The sequence below is a fragment of the Hippoglossus stenolepis genome, chromosome 12 (genome assembly GCF_022539355.2).
Source record: "Hippoglossus stenolepis isolate QCI-W04-F060 chromosome 12, HSTE1.2, whole genome shotgun sequence".
In the NCBI taxonomy this organism is placed as follows: Eukaryota; Metazoa; Chordata; class Actinopteri; order Pleuronectiformes; family Pleuronectidae; genus Hippoglossus; species Hippoglossus stenolepis.
This window is the reverse complement of record NC_061494.1, coordinates 20737957-20753143: the sequence shown is the minus strand read 5'-3', so window position 1 is coordinate 20753143 and position 15187 is coordinate 20737957. Positions and strand designations below refer to the sequence as shown.

Below are 15187 nucleotides of genomic sequence, written 5' to 3'. Positions count from 1 at the left end.
CAGCAAAATGATTTAGATTGTATAACTGGAGTAATTGTTTTTTCCGTGCAGTTACAGCCCCTCGACAGCAGGGGGTGCTGCATCGCCCTCAGCACTCCTCTTCCCAGCGTCCTTGTTCTGTGCCCCGTCTGTTCAGCAGGAGATTATGTCTGCGGATTAAAGGTATTAAACTACAAGTATAAAGAGCCACCGTGTTCAACAGAGACACACAACACACGTCAGCACAGCTGTCCTTATCACGACTGTGCACTGACTTCCATTCACAGCCTTAACTAGAGCTGATTCACGTCTGACCTTAACTAGAGCTGATTCACGTCTCACCCTAATCTTAACTAGAGCTGATTCACGTCTGACCCTAATCTTAACTAGAGCTGATTCATATCTTAACCCTAACCTTAACTAGAGCTGATTCACGTCTGACCTTAACTAGAGCTGAGTCACGTCTCACCCTAATCTTAACTAGAGCTGATCCATATCTTAACCCTAACCTTAACTAGAGCTGATTCATGTCTGACCCTAACTCACATCTGACATCAGAAATTACGTTTAGCTTCATTGTTTTCATGACGTCTACTGGTCCTGACAAGGTGAGGACCAGCCCCAGCCCCTAACCCGAACCCTACTTATCACGACTAAATGCCCAACCCAGACCTACATTTAACCCAGACCTACATTTAACCCAGACCTACATTTAACCCAGACCTACATTTAACCCAGATTTACATTTAACACAGACTTACATTTAACCTAGACCTACATTTAACCTTAATTCTAAAAGCAAGTCTTAATTAACCCTCAAACTGTCCTTTAAGAAAAATGGGGACCGGCAAAAACGTACTAGCTTTCCCTGAATGTCCTCACGCCACATGGTCTAGACTCAAAATGGTCCTCACAAGACCGCACACACATTCACACATACACACACACACACACCCACACACCCACACACATGTTTGTACTTCTATCTTAGTGAGGACACTCATTGGCATACATACATTTTGTAGCCCATAACCCTTTGTTCTGGAAGGGGAAGGACAGGAACACGCACGCACGCACACACACACACACACACACACACACACACACACACACACGCACACATGTTTGTACTTCTATCTTAGTGAGGACACTCATTGGCATAATACATTTTGTAGCCCATAAACCTTTGTTCTCACAATGTACAGGAAGGACAGGAACACACACACACACGCACACATTCACCCACACTCACACACGCACGCACACAGGTATCAGGTTCATGTCTTTGATTCACTAAAGTCCGTTAATCTCCAGGTGATTATTTCAATAAAACTTTATTTAAAACGTCACGGGGATAAAATGGTCGAGGTCAGGACGCAGGGGCGCGCACAGGCGGCAGCGCATGCGCACTGTGCGCGCGCAGCGACACGGCAGCAGCAGCAGCGGGGGCGCGTTCACGCGGCTCGGAGGAGGGAGGGTGTGCTGGCTTGTGTCATGCGGGCAGCCCGGAGGAGCGGCAGACGCTCGGTGCTTCAGCTCCATCATGGCTCTCAACATCCCCGGGGTGACCGTGATGATGTTCTTCTACCTGCTGGTGCTCGGCATCGGCATCTGGGCCTCCGTCAAGTCCAAGCGGGAGGCCAAGATGCTCCAGGGCGATAAGACGGAGATGGCGCTGCTGGGCAACCGGGGCATCAACCTGGTGGTCGGCATCTTCACCATGACAGGCGAGTCACCCTCCACCGTAGCGATGATATCATCCGCGCCTCACCTTCATTGTTATTAACGTCATGATCTCACGTGTTATTACAGGTTTATAACACGCACCATCTATTCTTATGTAACAGATACGCATAGACGTATGTTTAATGTAGATTACACGCGCCGGGGGAGCGACACGATGTCCTTAAAACAGGAAGTCATCATTTACAATATCAGGAACCTCAAGTGGGTTAAGACCAGCTGACGCCGCGTTAAAATCATAAAGCCCCAGATTCGCATGTGATAATAATTCCTGTCACGTGACGAATCGACGTTCAAGCTAAAAAAATTAAAACCCCTGCGATCACATTATATTTCTGATTAAAGTTGCAGGAGAGGCCGGTTTCTGTTCTCAGGTTTCAGGTGCAGCAGCAGCAGCTTTCCTGCTACTATATCCTCTCTCTCTCTCTGTGTGTGTGTGTCCTCGTGTGTGTGCGTGTGTGTGTGTGTGTCTGTCTGTCTGTGTGTGTGTGTGCGCGCGTCTCATATACAGCTACATGGGTTGGAGGAGGATTCATCGTGGGCACATCGGAGGCGGTGTACAACCCCTCCATGGGCCTGATCTGGGCCGTGATGCCGGTGGCAGCGACCATGTGCTTCATCATCGGTGAGGCTTCATTTTAAAGGTCCGATACTTCAGTGGTTTTTATTTCTCACACTGAAGTGAACGCGAATCGCCGCAGCAGTGGCCCCATGAGGCGGCAAAGCTCATTACATTGGAGGGATATGAAATCAGAAATCCATCCTGTGATTATTACTGGGCCATACGGACAATTTTTTTTAAATATTACGTAAAAGAAATTTGGTGCATAATGAGAAAAAAGTCATGATATTACAGTGTAATAAAGCCGTATTACAAGGATAAAGTCGTATGTCATAATCTAATGAGAATAAATTCATAATGTCGCGAGAACAAGGTCATAATTTAACGAGATTAAAGTCGTAATTTAATGAGAAAGAAGTCGCAATGTTAGGAGAATAAAGTCATTATAATTACAACAATCAAGTGGTAATTGAGAATTAAGTCTTAATTTAGCGAGAACAAGGTCATAAAATTACAACATTAAGTCGTAATATTTCCATGGTAAAGCCTTAATTTAATGAGAAAAATGTCATATTGTCAAAAGAATAAAGTCGTAATATATAAAGTGAAAAAATGTAACCAGATTTTACGCATTATAAAACATTAATCTGAGTTTACGTCGATTTCTTTTGTCAGCATCATTTCGCAATCATTGGGGCGGATCCAGGAATTTTGGGGATCTCTTTCTTTAACATTGTGAGATTGGATGGTTTACTTTTATATTTTAGCCAATTGCTCAGAGAACGTTTCATGAATCTTGATGAGAAGAATCCGACGTATTGAGAGGACTGATATTCATGAGTGTGTGTAATATGGTGCAGCTTGATTGAATATAATGGACTGTCGGGCCTCGGTGAAGTTGTGGGATCTACTGAGTGACATTCTAGTTTTCTTTAATCAACCTCACATCCTGTTGTTAGTGTTTATCCTCTGTGCCGACGCAGACTGACCACACCTCAGACTCAGCTGTCCAGGATCTGCACCGTCAGACTCGGCTCTAACGTGTGAAGGAGCCTGTGAAAGACCACAGTGTTATTTCACAGGTGGTTGGACCCGTGACGCCCGTCGCAAGAATTCTTTAGATTAGGATGTTTAGTTATGAGTTTAGATAATGTGGCGAGAGCAGCGGCGGGGGAACGCCTTAACATCACCCGGGAGAAGTTCACCTCAGGAAATGATCTGGGCTTTTACACACTTTTGAATACAGGTATTAAAACACTTAAGATAAATAGATATTATTGACATAATTGTGTACTGATCCTTTATCAAATCACAGCATTTACTTAACATCTGCAACAAGAACATTAGTGCATACCTCCGACGACAGCCAATCAGACGGCACCAAATTACACACACACACACAGATGCCTGAGATTTTTTATTAAGATTCATAAATCAATTGGGTAAACTTGGATTTAACGATTTCCTTCCTGACCCATAAAACATCCTTCCATCAAGTTTCGTGTTAATCTGTCCTGTAGTTTTTAAATAATCTCATCAATCATACAAACCAACAAACAAACAAAAGAACAGGGGTGAAAACATCAGCTCTTAGGTGGAGGTGAAAATGTTTTATCAGTGTGGTTCCTTCTTCTGAAGAACAGTTAAATGCATGCACTGTTGAGAGAGGCAAAGACTTGATAAGAGACGCCCAATTAATACACAGACCACTTCGACTGGTGCCACTCCAAAAGTCAACAGTGACTGAAAGAAGTTACACATTAAAACACACACACAACTCAATCAAGATGCACCACCCACACCCACTCCTTTATGTCCTCTAAACATGTCTGATTATGGTCCATGAATCCCAGAAACTAAAAATGTTGAGCAAGCAGAAGAACCCTTGTCCAAACTGTCAAAGAGATGATGATAAGACTTCCAGGAAGCTTTCTGATTGGACAGAGGATGAGTAAACATCCCTGAGTGCAGGATGAGTCATCAAACAGTTGAAACAGGAAGATAAAAGACAGACATTTAGATTTGAAGGCAAATGGATCCTGTTTATTGCAAGAAAAAATAAGTGTTCACACAGAGACACAGGATTCAACCAATTTCACTTGGCCTGTATATCACAGGCTGACAGGGTTTGAGTAATTGGTTTCACATGTTCTCTCTGAGGAAGTGCACATGTGTAAGTTTCGATTGGACTATAAGAAAACATGATGGTTCTCTTAACTGAAAAACTGGAACCACTGTTAAGCTTTTCTTTAAGTTCCCACATCCTCTTCCGATTTCCTCTAGTGTAAAGAGACAAGGAAGTGTTTTTTCCCCCGAAAGATTAAAATGACAAAACATTATTTTTATCTGCTGATCATCACAAAACAGAGACAATAAGATGTTAAAGGGATCTGACAGTCGTGACTATAAAGACGTTGAGGTTTTTCCGCGTGCGTCTTTGGATGAACGGAAACACAACAGATTGCACAACTTCCCTGATGTGGTCAGATTAGCGGGAGAAGAAAGAACAACATTCCTGTTTCATGTGGAAGTCACATGAGGAGAGCAAGATTGGTCCGTAAACCCTTAAACACTGACATGAGTCAGGTTCAATGTTTTTACTGATTATAGATTCATAACTTTGATCTCTTCCCAAAGTTAAATCAACATTATTCAATGTTTTCCCCTTAAAGCAGCAGCTTGATTAAAATGAGTTTGATGGTTGAGTGACTGTGAATATGGAGAATGTTTCCTCTTTCAGTCCCACTCCTCAGCCTGAACCTCTGTTCTTCTCTATGTAACTTTGGGTACGATCTCCTGTGAGAAGTGTGGAGCTGACTGAAGCTGATTGTTCCGGGTCCGACTCGTTCACAACCACAGGAACACGTGGGGAACATTCAGGCGAGTCGGAGCCTGTAGAGCAGCAGGAGGCGGGACATGATGTATAAATTCTGCTGTGGAAAGATCAGTGTTGTTTACAGCTCATCCACACCGGCATCGGCCCTTATCACCAAAAGCTCTGGAATCTCCTCGTATTTCCAAGTTACGTGTACGTGAGAGTCACAGCTTCAACTGTCAGAATCAGCTCCAGCAAGTTGAAGAGTAAAGCTGAACTGTAGATCAGTTAAAATAACTCAGAAGTCATTAAAAACCAGAGTTTAACTCCAATGTTCAGCAGGAAACTTTTAAAATATGAAGAATTCTAAACAGAGTTTGGTGGATTTGTTACAGCAGCAGGTCTTCTGGTTCAGGAAGCAGAGGATCATGGGTAATATCCTGTTGTGTTTCAGTGCTTCTTGTAGTGAAGTCACAGAGCCCAACAGAAGTAATCACCAAGTGTGGCTGCAGGGTGCGCTGTTGCTCAGTAACAGTTACACAGTGTTGCTTTAAGGGGAAATAAAAGAATGTCAATGTCAACTTTATCTATATAGCACATTTAAAACAACTTTGTTGACCAACGCGCTTTACAAAGTAAAAGGTATAACAAGAAAACAGCAATATATATCATAAAACTAATGATAACTAAAATAAAATCTACTGAGATAATAGAAGAAGGCCAAAGAGAAGAAGAATAGAATGTTTACAAAAGAAACAAATACAAAACTCAAACTAATAAATTGTGTTTTATAAGTTTCATCCTCTGCAGCGCACATCATCCTAAATCCTTCTGTTTCCCTCTTGTCACTGAGGTGGTCTGTTCTTTGCCGAGCCAATGAGAAACAACAAATATGTGACCATGATGGATCCTTTCCAGATCAAATATGGAAAAGTGCCGACGGCTGCTTTGTCGCTGGCCTCACTCATATCGGAGATCATGTGGGTGACAGGAACCCTCATAGGATTAGGTAAGAATGTTTCTATATGCGATCCCCTTCCGTGTGAGTGTGAGTGAGAGTGAGAGTGTGTGATGTATTTGATCCCAGAGTATGGACTCTGGCTGTGGAGCAGCTGACGATCGCAGCTCATTGCCGAGTGAAACACAATCCTTTGTTTTATAACTGTACAGTTTGTCTGAAGTGACCCCGTCACAGCCGCCGCGTGTAATGAATCTGATACAGTGGCAGCATGAGGTGGTAAATAAACAAGATGCACTGTAATAATCAACCGCTGCGGTTCTGTGGTCTGCAATAAATCAAATTAAATCAAACTGTGAAACTGCTTTTAAGCCATGAGGCTGCCCCCTGCTGCAATCAAAGATGTATGAGATAAGATGGACTGCAGCCATTTTTAAATTGTTTTAATTTATCAATCTCCCAATTCTTCCAGAAATTAAGTTAAAATCTCTCTGAGACAAACGCTGCCATCTTGTGCAGCAGTGAACATGGCGTCCCGCCCTTCCATGTGCTCAACCAGTCATTAGTCCGTCTCAGCTGTCAATCATGACGTCTCAGCCCGTTTTTATTTCATCAAATAACTAATTAAAACCAAACTGATCAGAAACATGAACACTTGAACAAACATCAGTGTGATGAAAACATTTATTCAACGTCTACTTAGATTTTTTTTGGTTTGGTCCATGTCCCATCTGCTAACATGGAGGAGATGGCTTTTATGATGTGTGCTGCAGTCATCCACCAGGGGGCAATGGAGATGATTTGGCTTGACTTTTGGGAGCCATCATGTCGTCCATACTTATTTACAATATCTAATTTTATGGGTGTGCATCCGTGCATGCGTGTGTGTGTGTGTGTGTGTCTGTTTGTGTGTGTGTGTGTGTGTGTGTGTGTGTGTGTGTGTGTTGTTGGTGTGTCTGTGCTGTGTGTGTGTGTGTGTCTGTTTGTGTCTGTGTTCTCAGGTGTAACCATGAGTGTGATCTTGGATCTGTCCTACACCGTCAGCATCTGGATCTCTGCTGCTGTGGCCATCACCTACACTCTGATGGGAGGTCTCTACTCTGTGGCCTACACTGACATCATCCAGCTCATCCTCATCTTCATCAGTCTGGTGAGTCACTGCTCTCCTCCTCCTCCTCCTCCTCCTCCTCCTCCTCCTCCTCCTCCTCCCTGCATCTGGGCTAATTAGCTTAGCATGAAGTCTGTAGAGTTTGTCTACCGTCGTTCACTGAAGCTCATCTCGTCTTTTCAGTGGCTGTGTGTCCCTTTCGCGATGATTAACCCGGCTGTGACTGACATCACGGAGACGGCCTACAACTTCACCTTCCAGTCTCCGTGGGTCGGGACTCTGGAGGCCGACAGAGCCTGGAGGTGGATCGATAACTTTCTTCTGCTGGTAAGGACGGAGGGGATCGAACTAGAGATTTAGTTGAGGTGAAACAACATGACGGCTCCCAAAAGTGGAGCTAACTCATCTTGCTCGCCCCCTGGTGGCTGGCTGCAGTGTAGGTCAGAAACCCCGACTCCTCCCCGAGATTTGTCAGTTTCAGATGATGTAACCGCCCACATACTTCCACGTTCTCTCCTAAAAAGGTCCGCCATCTTTTAAATTTCTTGCTCGTGTCCTATGGTCGTCTCACTGCACTGCCCCCATGATCTCTGGTGGTACTGCTCGGTTTCGTCTCTTTCATCCATATGGAAAAGCTTTCAGAAGACGTGCACAAGCGCAAGATCGTGGCGTCCAAATCCGAGATATTTCAGTTAAATTTCTGTACAGCAAGAGGAAGTAGAAATATCATATCATATCCACCCATGAGTTAAATGTCATCTCTGTTGTTTCCAGCTCTGTTTTCTTTGCACTGTGATCTTTGTTTGTGTAACACTGAACTTCAGGTGTTACACAAACAAAGCAGCAGCAGCAGCAGAAACATGAACTCGACCTGAACCCGACAAACCCTTTAACAGCCAGAACATGTTGTTTTAACTACAATCACTTGCGGCTGCAGTGAACCCTTTAGCTAAATCTGTTAACAATGAGATTAGTTATGTAACACTGAGGGACTACATTTCCCAGCATGCCCTGAGTGACCTTCAGGATTTGTCAGAGGGTGGTGGAGGTTCTCATGTTTGAGGTGAAAGACTCTTGTGTCCATCTGGATCCAAAATATTCTGTGTTGCAGGATACAATTTTTTTTTTACCTGTTTCTAAAATTATGACTTTGTTTCCTGGGAGTGATGTAACAGATTAAAATAGAAACAGCATGAAACACGTGATTTTTTTTTTTTTATCACTTCCCAGAGATTTATCTTTAGAAACTCGGAGGATAAATTCTCTGACTCAGATTCCAACATGAGAGGTTTATGCTTTTTCCAGGTCTTGTTACAACTTTGACAGAATTTTATTTTATGGAAATAAACCGAGCAAATAGTGAAAGGGATTTTCACTGCATCTCTTTCATCTTCCGTCAGTGTCTTACTTGTTTTACCTTTTTCTCCTTCAAGGGTTTGGGAAACTTGGGTCTCCAGAACTTCCACCAGAGGACGCTGTCTGCCGCCTCCTCATCTACGGCCAAGATCACCTGCTTCGCTGCCGCGATCATCGTCCCCACATTGGGGATCCCGCCCATTATCCTCGGAGCTGTGGCTGCATCAACAAGTAGGAAACAAACCAAAACATGTAAACATATTGATTCAATAATTGATGGAAAATAATCAATCATGTTCCCTTCATCTTCCTCAGACTGGAACCTGACGTCTTATGGATCACCGTCTCCGTTTGAGCGCGGGGAGACGGGACTCGTCCTGCCCCTCGTCCTGCAGCACCTCACCCCGACCTACATCTCCATCGTCGGCATCGGGGCGGTGGCCGCTGCCGTGATGTCCTCCACTGACTCGGCCCTGCTGTCTGCAGCTTCCATCTTCACCTCCAACATTTATAGAAACATCCTGAGGACACAGGTGAGGAGTCAAGCATCGCTGCTATAAAATATCAGCTTCGGAGGGCGCAGTTATACACAGCATCACTTTAGAGCAGGAGTCAGGCACCTTCCCATCAACACCTGGACCTGTAACGGATAAATCATTGAGAATTGAGTCAGAGTAAAGTAAGAAAAGTTAATTAACAGGATGTGCTCTAAAAAGAGAAACTGTGAGGTTTTAATCAAGACTGCACAGAGTCAAGTTAATTCTTCAGACGAGCTGTTCAAAGCCAGTATGTCTCATATATTTCGAAAGTGTGGCAATTAAAAAAAAAAGCATGGATGTGACACGACAGAAAAGTGATGGAGGGATTCAAGAGGAAAAGTCAGGAAGAGAAAAGCAGCTGTTAAAACTGTTCAGTTGTCAAGGTCTTAATCTTTTCATGAGAATTTTTTTATTAGAGAAGTTATTTATGTTCGCTCCAGTTCAATGTGAAAACTGGCAATAAATATTGTTTAAATATTATTTTAAGGAGGAAAGTTTTCTCTATCTGGACCTCTCGGAGTTTAGAGGGACAAATCTAATGTTGATGTAAAAGTAAAACTGTGTCAAGTAGATTCTCTATAAAAACATAAACCATGAGAAATAACTTAAGCGGCCAATTCCGATGGTTGTTCCTTTTCCGCCCACCAGGCGTCAGACCGGGAGATCCAGTGGGTGATCCGGATCTCGGTGGTGGTGGTTGGCCTGGCCGGCACCTCGCTCACCTTCCTGGACAACAGCGTCCTGATGATCTGGCTGCTTCGCTCCGACCTCACCTACACGCTCATGCTGCCGCAGCTCGTCTGCGTCCTCTTCTTCCCCATCTCTAATGGTTACGGGGCCGTTCTGGGCTGCGTGATGGGCATGTTGTTGCGGGTGTTGTGCGGAGAGCCGCTGCTTGGGATTCCGACCATTATCAAATTCCCAGGATGCACTCTGGTAAACGGAGTCTACGTCCAGCAGTCCCCGATCAGAACCATCTGCATGCTGACGGCTGTGGCGTCCATCTTGCTGTTTTCCTACCTGACGTCCCTGCTCTTTAACCGCGGACTGATTCCTGAGAAGTGGGACTTTTTTGATGTAAAGAATCAGTACGCAATACAAACACCAGGTGTCGTCAGCTCAGAAACCAAGGAATCGAACCTGGAACAAAACGAGAACAACGAGGCGTGTGAACCGATGTTAGAATCAACGTGTTAAGTGAGAAATCGCATTTTTCTTCTGTTTGAACTGGTTAAAGAACAAATGTTTGTATTTTATATTTTACTTTTATATGAAAAAGAAAAACACGACATCTATGCTCTTCGTTGTAAGAGCTCAGAATGTTCTCTGCAATTTTATGCAGCAGTGATACTTTCAAGCATTGAAGGATTATACGACAATAGACCCCTGAGCACAGACAAGTAGAAGACATCGCCCCAAAATAATCCTTGTGCTCGTCTCACGTCTTTTGATCAAGTTACTAAAACGACTGGTTAAAGAATTACAGCTGCTGGAAACTGCAGCTGAACTTCAGCTTCACATATTATACACAATTGTACAGAACAACACAAAATATTAAGAGAAAAATCAAGAAAACTCTAAAGCACTCTCCTTTAATCACGCCACAGTCGAATTAAACCCAAAATCAGATGCGTTTCGCCATAAAAGCCGTTCCCCCCCGAACAAAAAATAGCATGTTTATTTAAAAACGTAAATGTTGGTGCAACTACGGCAGACGTGAAGGTCATTTATTTCGAGGTAGATGACATGAGTTAAAATGTGCGTTTAATAAAATACACTAGCTGCTGCATCTGTAGAGAACTTTAAAATCCATGTCACTGTCTCTTTAATAGGGCGGAGTTTATATACACGCCGCTGCTGATTGGACAACACCTGTGACACCAGGAAACAGGTCATTTATCATGGAAACTGTAGCAAAACGCTGCGAAACATTTTTTACGTGGAGATCAACTCGGTGAAGATTGAGCGGCGCGATTCGCTTCACATTCGCGTGTTATAGCGGTGCTCCGCCAATAGGAATGTCTCCGTTGGACATGTGGTCGAGAGAGGATGTAAACAATGAGGTTAAAGTGACCCACAACATTTTAACTGTCAGTTGTTCACCTCTGTGGGTTTGTTTGTAACCACGATTACGCAGAAACTACTGGATGGATTTCCACGAACCTTGGTGGAAGGATGTGGTATAGGTCAGGAAAGAATCCATTAAATTTTGGTGCAGATCCATTTGTTTAATCTCTTTCTTCAACATTGTGAGACAGGACATTTTTTATTTCCCAGAGAATAATTCATGGATCTTGATGAAAAACATCTGGTTTCTGTGAGTGTGTGTAACTTGGTGCAGCTGGATTGAATTAAAGGGACTGTAGGCGGATGTATGGGCTCTACTGAGTCACGTTCGAGTTTTAAAGGAGAGTGCCTCGGAAGTTTCTCTGATTCTTCGTGTCTCCCATCCTGAGAGCAAAGAGTTCAGGAAGCTCTGAATCAAACAATTTGTATTTGTACAAAATATCAATAGAATATAAATCAGTATTAGACGCTATGAAAAACATGTGGTGAATATTATTCTCGTTAAAATTAGTTTCTCTGCTGTCAGTCGTACTCAAATTGCTTTGAACACTGTAGTCTACAGTCATTGTGGCAAAATACATTAAAATATCAGATCAAACTTTATTTTCAGATATAAATAATAAGACCATGAGACGTTCCTCCAGTTCTTTGACTCTGGCTTCGGGGCACCTGTCCTGGGGATGCTCATGTGATAATCCATCCGTGCTCTGGAAGTAATTTTATCTTTGAATGCTCGCCATTCTTCTTTTACTCTACGTCCTGGTTTTACTGCCGTTTAAGAACAGCGACCGTGGACAGTGAGGTCTTGTTGATGTGGAAAACGAGGCGCCACCAGAGGTTTGGTTTAAACTGCCGCCGACGCGCTATGACAAACTGCCAAATGAATAAATTCAGAGAAAAGCCAGCTGGAAGTCTTTAACAACCCAGTGACCGACTCTTTTAAGACCGATTGATTAAATGTTGCTGTAACTCAGGGCAGAGAAAAACAGATTATATGGAACCAAAGAGGCTTTAGTGGCCAGAACTCCTGAATATAATCTGTTAATTTAAAATAAACCTCCTGTCTATCACACACACAGTCATGGTTTATGGTCTTGAAGGGTTATTTCAGCTTTCCTGATGAGCTGTGTGTGTTTTCTGTTGTGTTATCTATGATTTAAATTCAGATTGAAACACTTTCTCCACTTAGCGCTTATAAATATTCTGTATACAATGAAGAATCACACACTAATGATTGTCAATAATTTAAAAAAGGACGTTCTGGTATTTGTCGAACTTAATTTAATGTTTCAAGAGCCGAGAACAAAATCAGGATCAATATCAGGAGAAAATGGGAGAATCACTGACGAGCCTCCGACGACACAAATCATGTGACACAGCAATCGCTAGTTCTTGCAGATTTTTTACATAATTGGGTTGTTTACTAGAATATGCTTAAATGCTGTAAATGTTGAATTACTAATTATTTATCTCGTAGCGTTCACTGCCATCTCCCAAAAATAACAATCTGCTCTAATCATAAAGGTAAATAAAGATGGATGATGTTACAGTTTCCCCAAAAGTGAAAGTGAAAGAACATCCACTAAATACCTGGAAAGTAAACAAATACTGAAATTCCCCTTCAAGCACCTGGACTATGTTTGAGGTGTGATGATGCTGCTTTTTTTCTCCTCTGACATAACTAATATTAATGTTTTAGATTATTGAGAAGGTTTTAAAAAGATAATTGAATAGGGACTGTTTAAAATATTTAAACCTGCATGGCTTCATGGCTAAACCAGTCCTAATAATACGTCTTTAATTTGCTGTGAGTCCACAGGCTTGAACTTGACTTCATGTGTCCTGTGAGCTGATAACAACCCTGTGCTTGGTAATTAACCCGGGGACCGTTTGGCATGTGGAGCAGTGACAGATGCCTGGCCTGTCCCTCCCTGAGTCAGTCTCAGTCACGTAACAGTCTGTCAGTGTGGTATCGTACGAGGTGACATCTCGCTCCCAACTGCCTGTGAGCCAACAGCTCGGCTGGAACAATCGTCCCACAGGACGCAACACACACTGAAATAGAGTCCTGCTAAAATAAGACCGACGCTGAAGGACGCTGCTCCGGCTGCTTCCTAACCCCCCCACTGCTACGGTTAAAGATACACTATGAGACTTTTACTGAGCTGCAGCGCCCTCTGCAGCCGCACGTGGCGTTGGGCTCTGTGTCCGAGCAGTAAAAGGTTTCCTGCCTTCAGATACTAAAAAAAGATACGTTCTTTTCTAACATGCTTTGCTGGTTATTAAGTAAATAACCACGAGAGGGCAGCGTAGAGTCTAGAGTTTATGACGACAGCAACAAAAAATGACGGCGGAGGAGGTTTAGATGATGTTCGTCTTAAGAAAGAAACAAAAGAGGCCAGATTGTAACGGCACTAGTCCAACTTACCAACTCACCAACTTAGTTAGCTTTCGGGAGACGTGCGTGGACAGAAAGCTCCGTCTGTTTTTGTTTCTAACGCTGAGCATAAATGAGCCTTAAGTGCAAGGCCGTAGTCACGAAGTGAACATTTGGAGGGACCAAAATCTCACAACTCATCAATGAATTTTTATGTATTTTGTTATTTAAAACAATGTTTAATACTGAAACGGAAACGGTCTTATGCAACTAGCCAATAGCATTCATGGAAACAAATAACGTTAATGACTGCCAACATTTCTGAAGGTTGATTGCCGTCCGTAGTGATCGTGACGAGCAGCAAACATATGCTGGACCACTTGTGTTTGAATGTCTGTGTATGTTGAAAAGAGAAAAGCAAAGTCACAAGCAACACTCATTAAATGTGATATATCCACCACTGTTTGTCTTGTTGTGCTTTAAGTTAGCGGTAGCATTAGCTGGGAGAGCGGAGCCGTATACAGACGTATACAGGGACGTCATGACGTGGCTCTTTGAACGCCATTGACCGTGAACCAGCACCAGTTGGTGGAAAAGGGATATTGGAAAAACCGCATGCAGAGCTGCACTACACCATAATTCCTTAATCGTTCAAAGTTTCATAGTGACTCCTTCGGACAGCGGTGCTTTTTTGCTTGTTGTCATAGCATAACAGTTTTATTATTAATATTCATCGGCCAGTTTACAATTCAGTTTATTTGGGGGGGACAATTTGACCATATTTAAACAATGGGGGGGACGTGATCTGGTTAATTTTGTCTGACATACGTACGTCCTGTCGTCATCACCTGCGTGGGCTGCGTCGACCTGTACTTGACACTGATTGGTTTGTAGAAGGCGTACGTCTGACATTCTTCACTACAGATGACTTTGATCACACGAAAACTACAGAACAGATTTCCAGTAAACTCATGAAATATTAATGCAGATCTGGACAAAAGATCCAGGGAACTTTTTTATCTTTTTGACATTTTCACTTATTTCCCAGAGAATAATTCATGAATCTAGATTGTTTTTTAAAGTCAGACATATTTAGATGACATGATGTCTACAAGTGTGTTTGATTTGATCCAAATAATAATATTTTCAGATATCTCGCACCAAAGTGAAGCTGAGATCCTGTAGATTAATTTATTTGAATCTTAAATAGTTTTACAAACTGTGTCCATATGAACATGACAGATTTGGTGCAGAATAACATCTGGACCTTCACTGAGTCAGACTGATGGGGAGGAATCACAGGATGTGGAGGTACTGACACCTGCTGGACTTAAGGTTGTACTACAGTACTGTGAATCATTTTTAACACCAGCATCATTCCAACCAACGCAGCAGCAGTGATGTACATAAATCACATGTTTATAAAAAACATCAGAGCCGAGTTATGAACAGCCGACCTGGAGGGAACCAGCGTCTTGCTCAAGGGCACTTCACTGTGAGTCAGTCTCCCTGTGTTCACTGCTCAGTGGTGCTTCGTCCTCTGAACACGTTCAGTTGAGCTGAGACTTCATTGATCTACTGACTTTCTACTAGAAATATCAACAAGCAAAATGAAATTACACTTGTTTCTTTTCTTAGTTTTCTCAGTTAAATCTGATACAATGAACCATGTTTTCTAGAACT

At 42.8% G+C, this 15187-nt stretch overlaps 1 protein-coding gene across 1 annotated transcript; it reads left to right on the top strand.

Moving 5' to 3' along the window:
• Positions 1–1419: 1419 nt before the first annotated feature.
• LOC118119258 (high-affinity choline transporter 1) lies at positions 1420–13962 on the top strand. Its single transcript, XM_035173060.2, has 8 exons — positions 1420–1706; positions 2234–2347; positions 5953–6108; positions 7059–7207; positions 7349–7492; positions 8599–8752; positions 8837–9054; positions 9709–13962. The coding sequence occupies exons 1-8, from the start codon at positions 1523–1525 to the stop codon at positions 10255–10257; spliced, it is 1668 nt and encodes a 555-aa protein (XP_035028951.1). The 5' UTR covers positions 1420–1522; the 3' UTR covers positions 10258–13962.
• Positions 13963–15187: the final 1225 nt, after the last annotated feature.

What these genes read in the sequence shown, in the direction of transcription:
- LOC118119258 (XM_035173060.2), top strand. Translation starts at nt 1,523, where the DNA reads ATGGCTCTCAACATCCCCGGGGTGACCGTGATGATGTTCTTCTACCTG. An exon ending in GACCATGTGCTTCATCATCG is followed by an intron (nt 2,348 to 5,952) that starts GTGAGGCTTCAT and finishes CTTGTCACTGAG; the next exon opens with GTGGTCTGTTCTTTGCCGAG. An exon ending in AGGAACCCTCATAGGATTAG is followed by an intron (nt 6,109 to 7,058) that starts GTAAGAATGTTT and finishes CTGTGTTCTCAG; the next exon opens with GTGTAACCATGAGTGTGATC.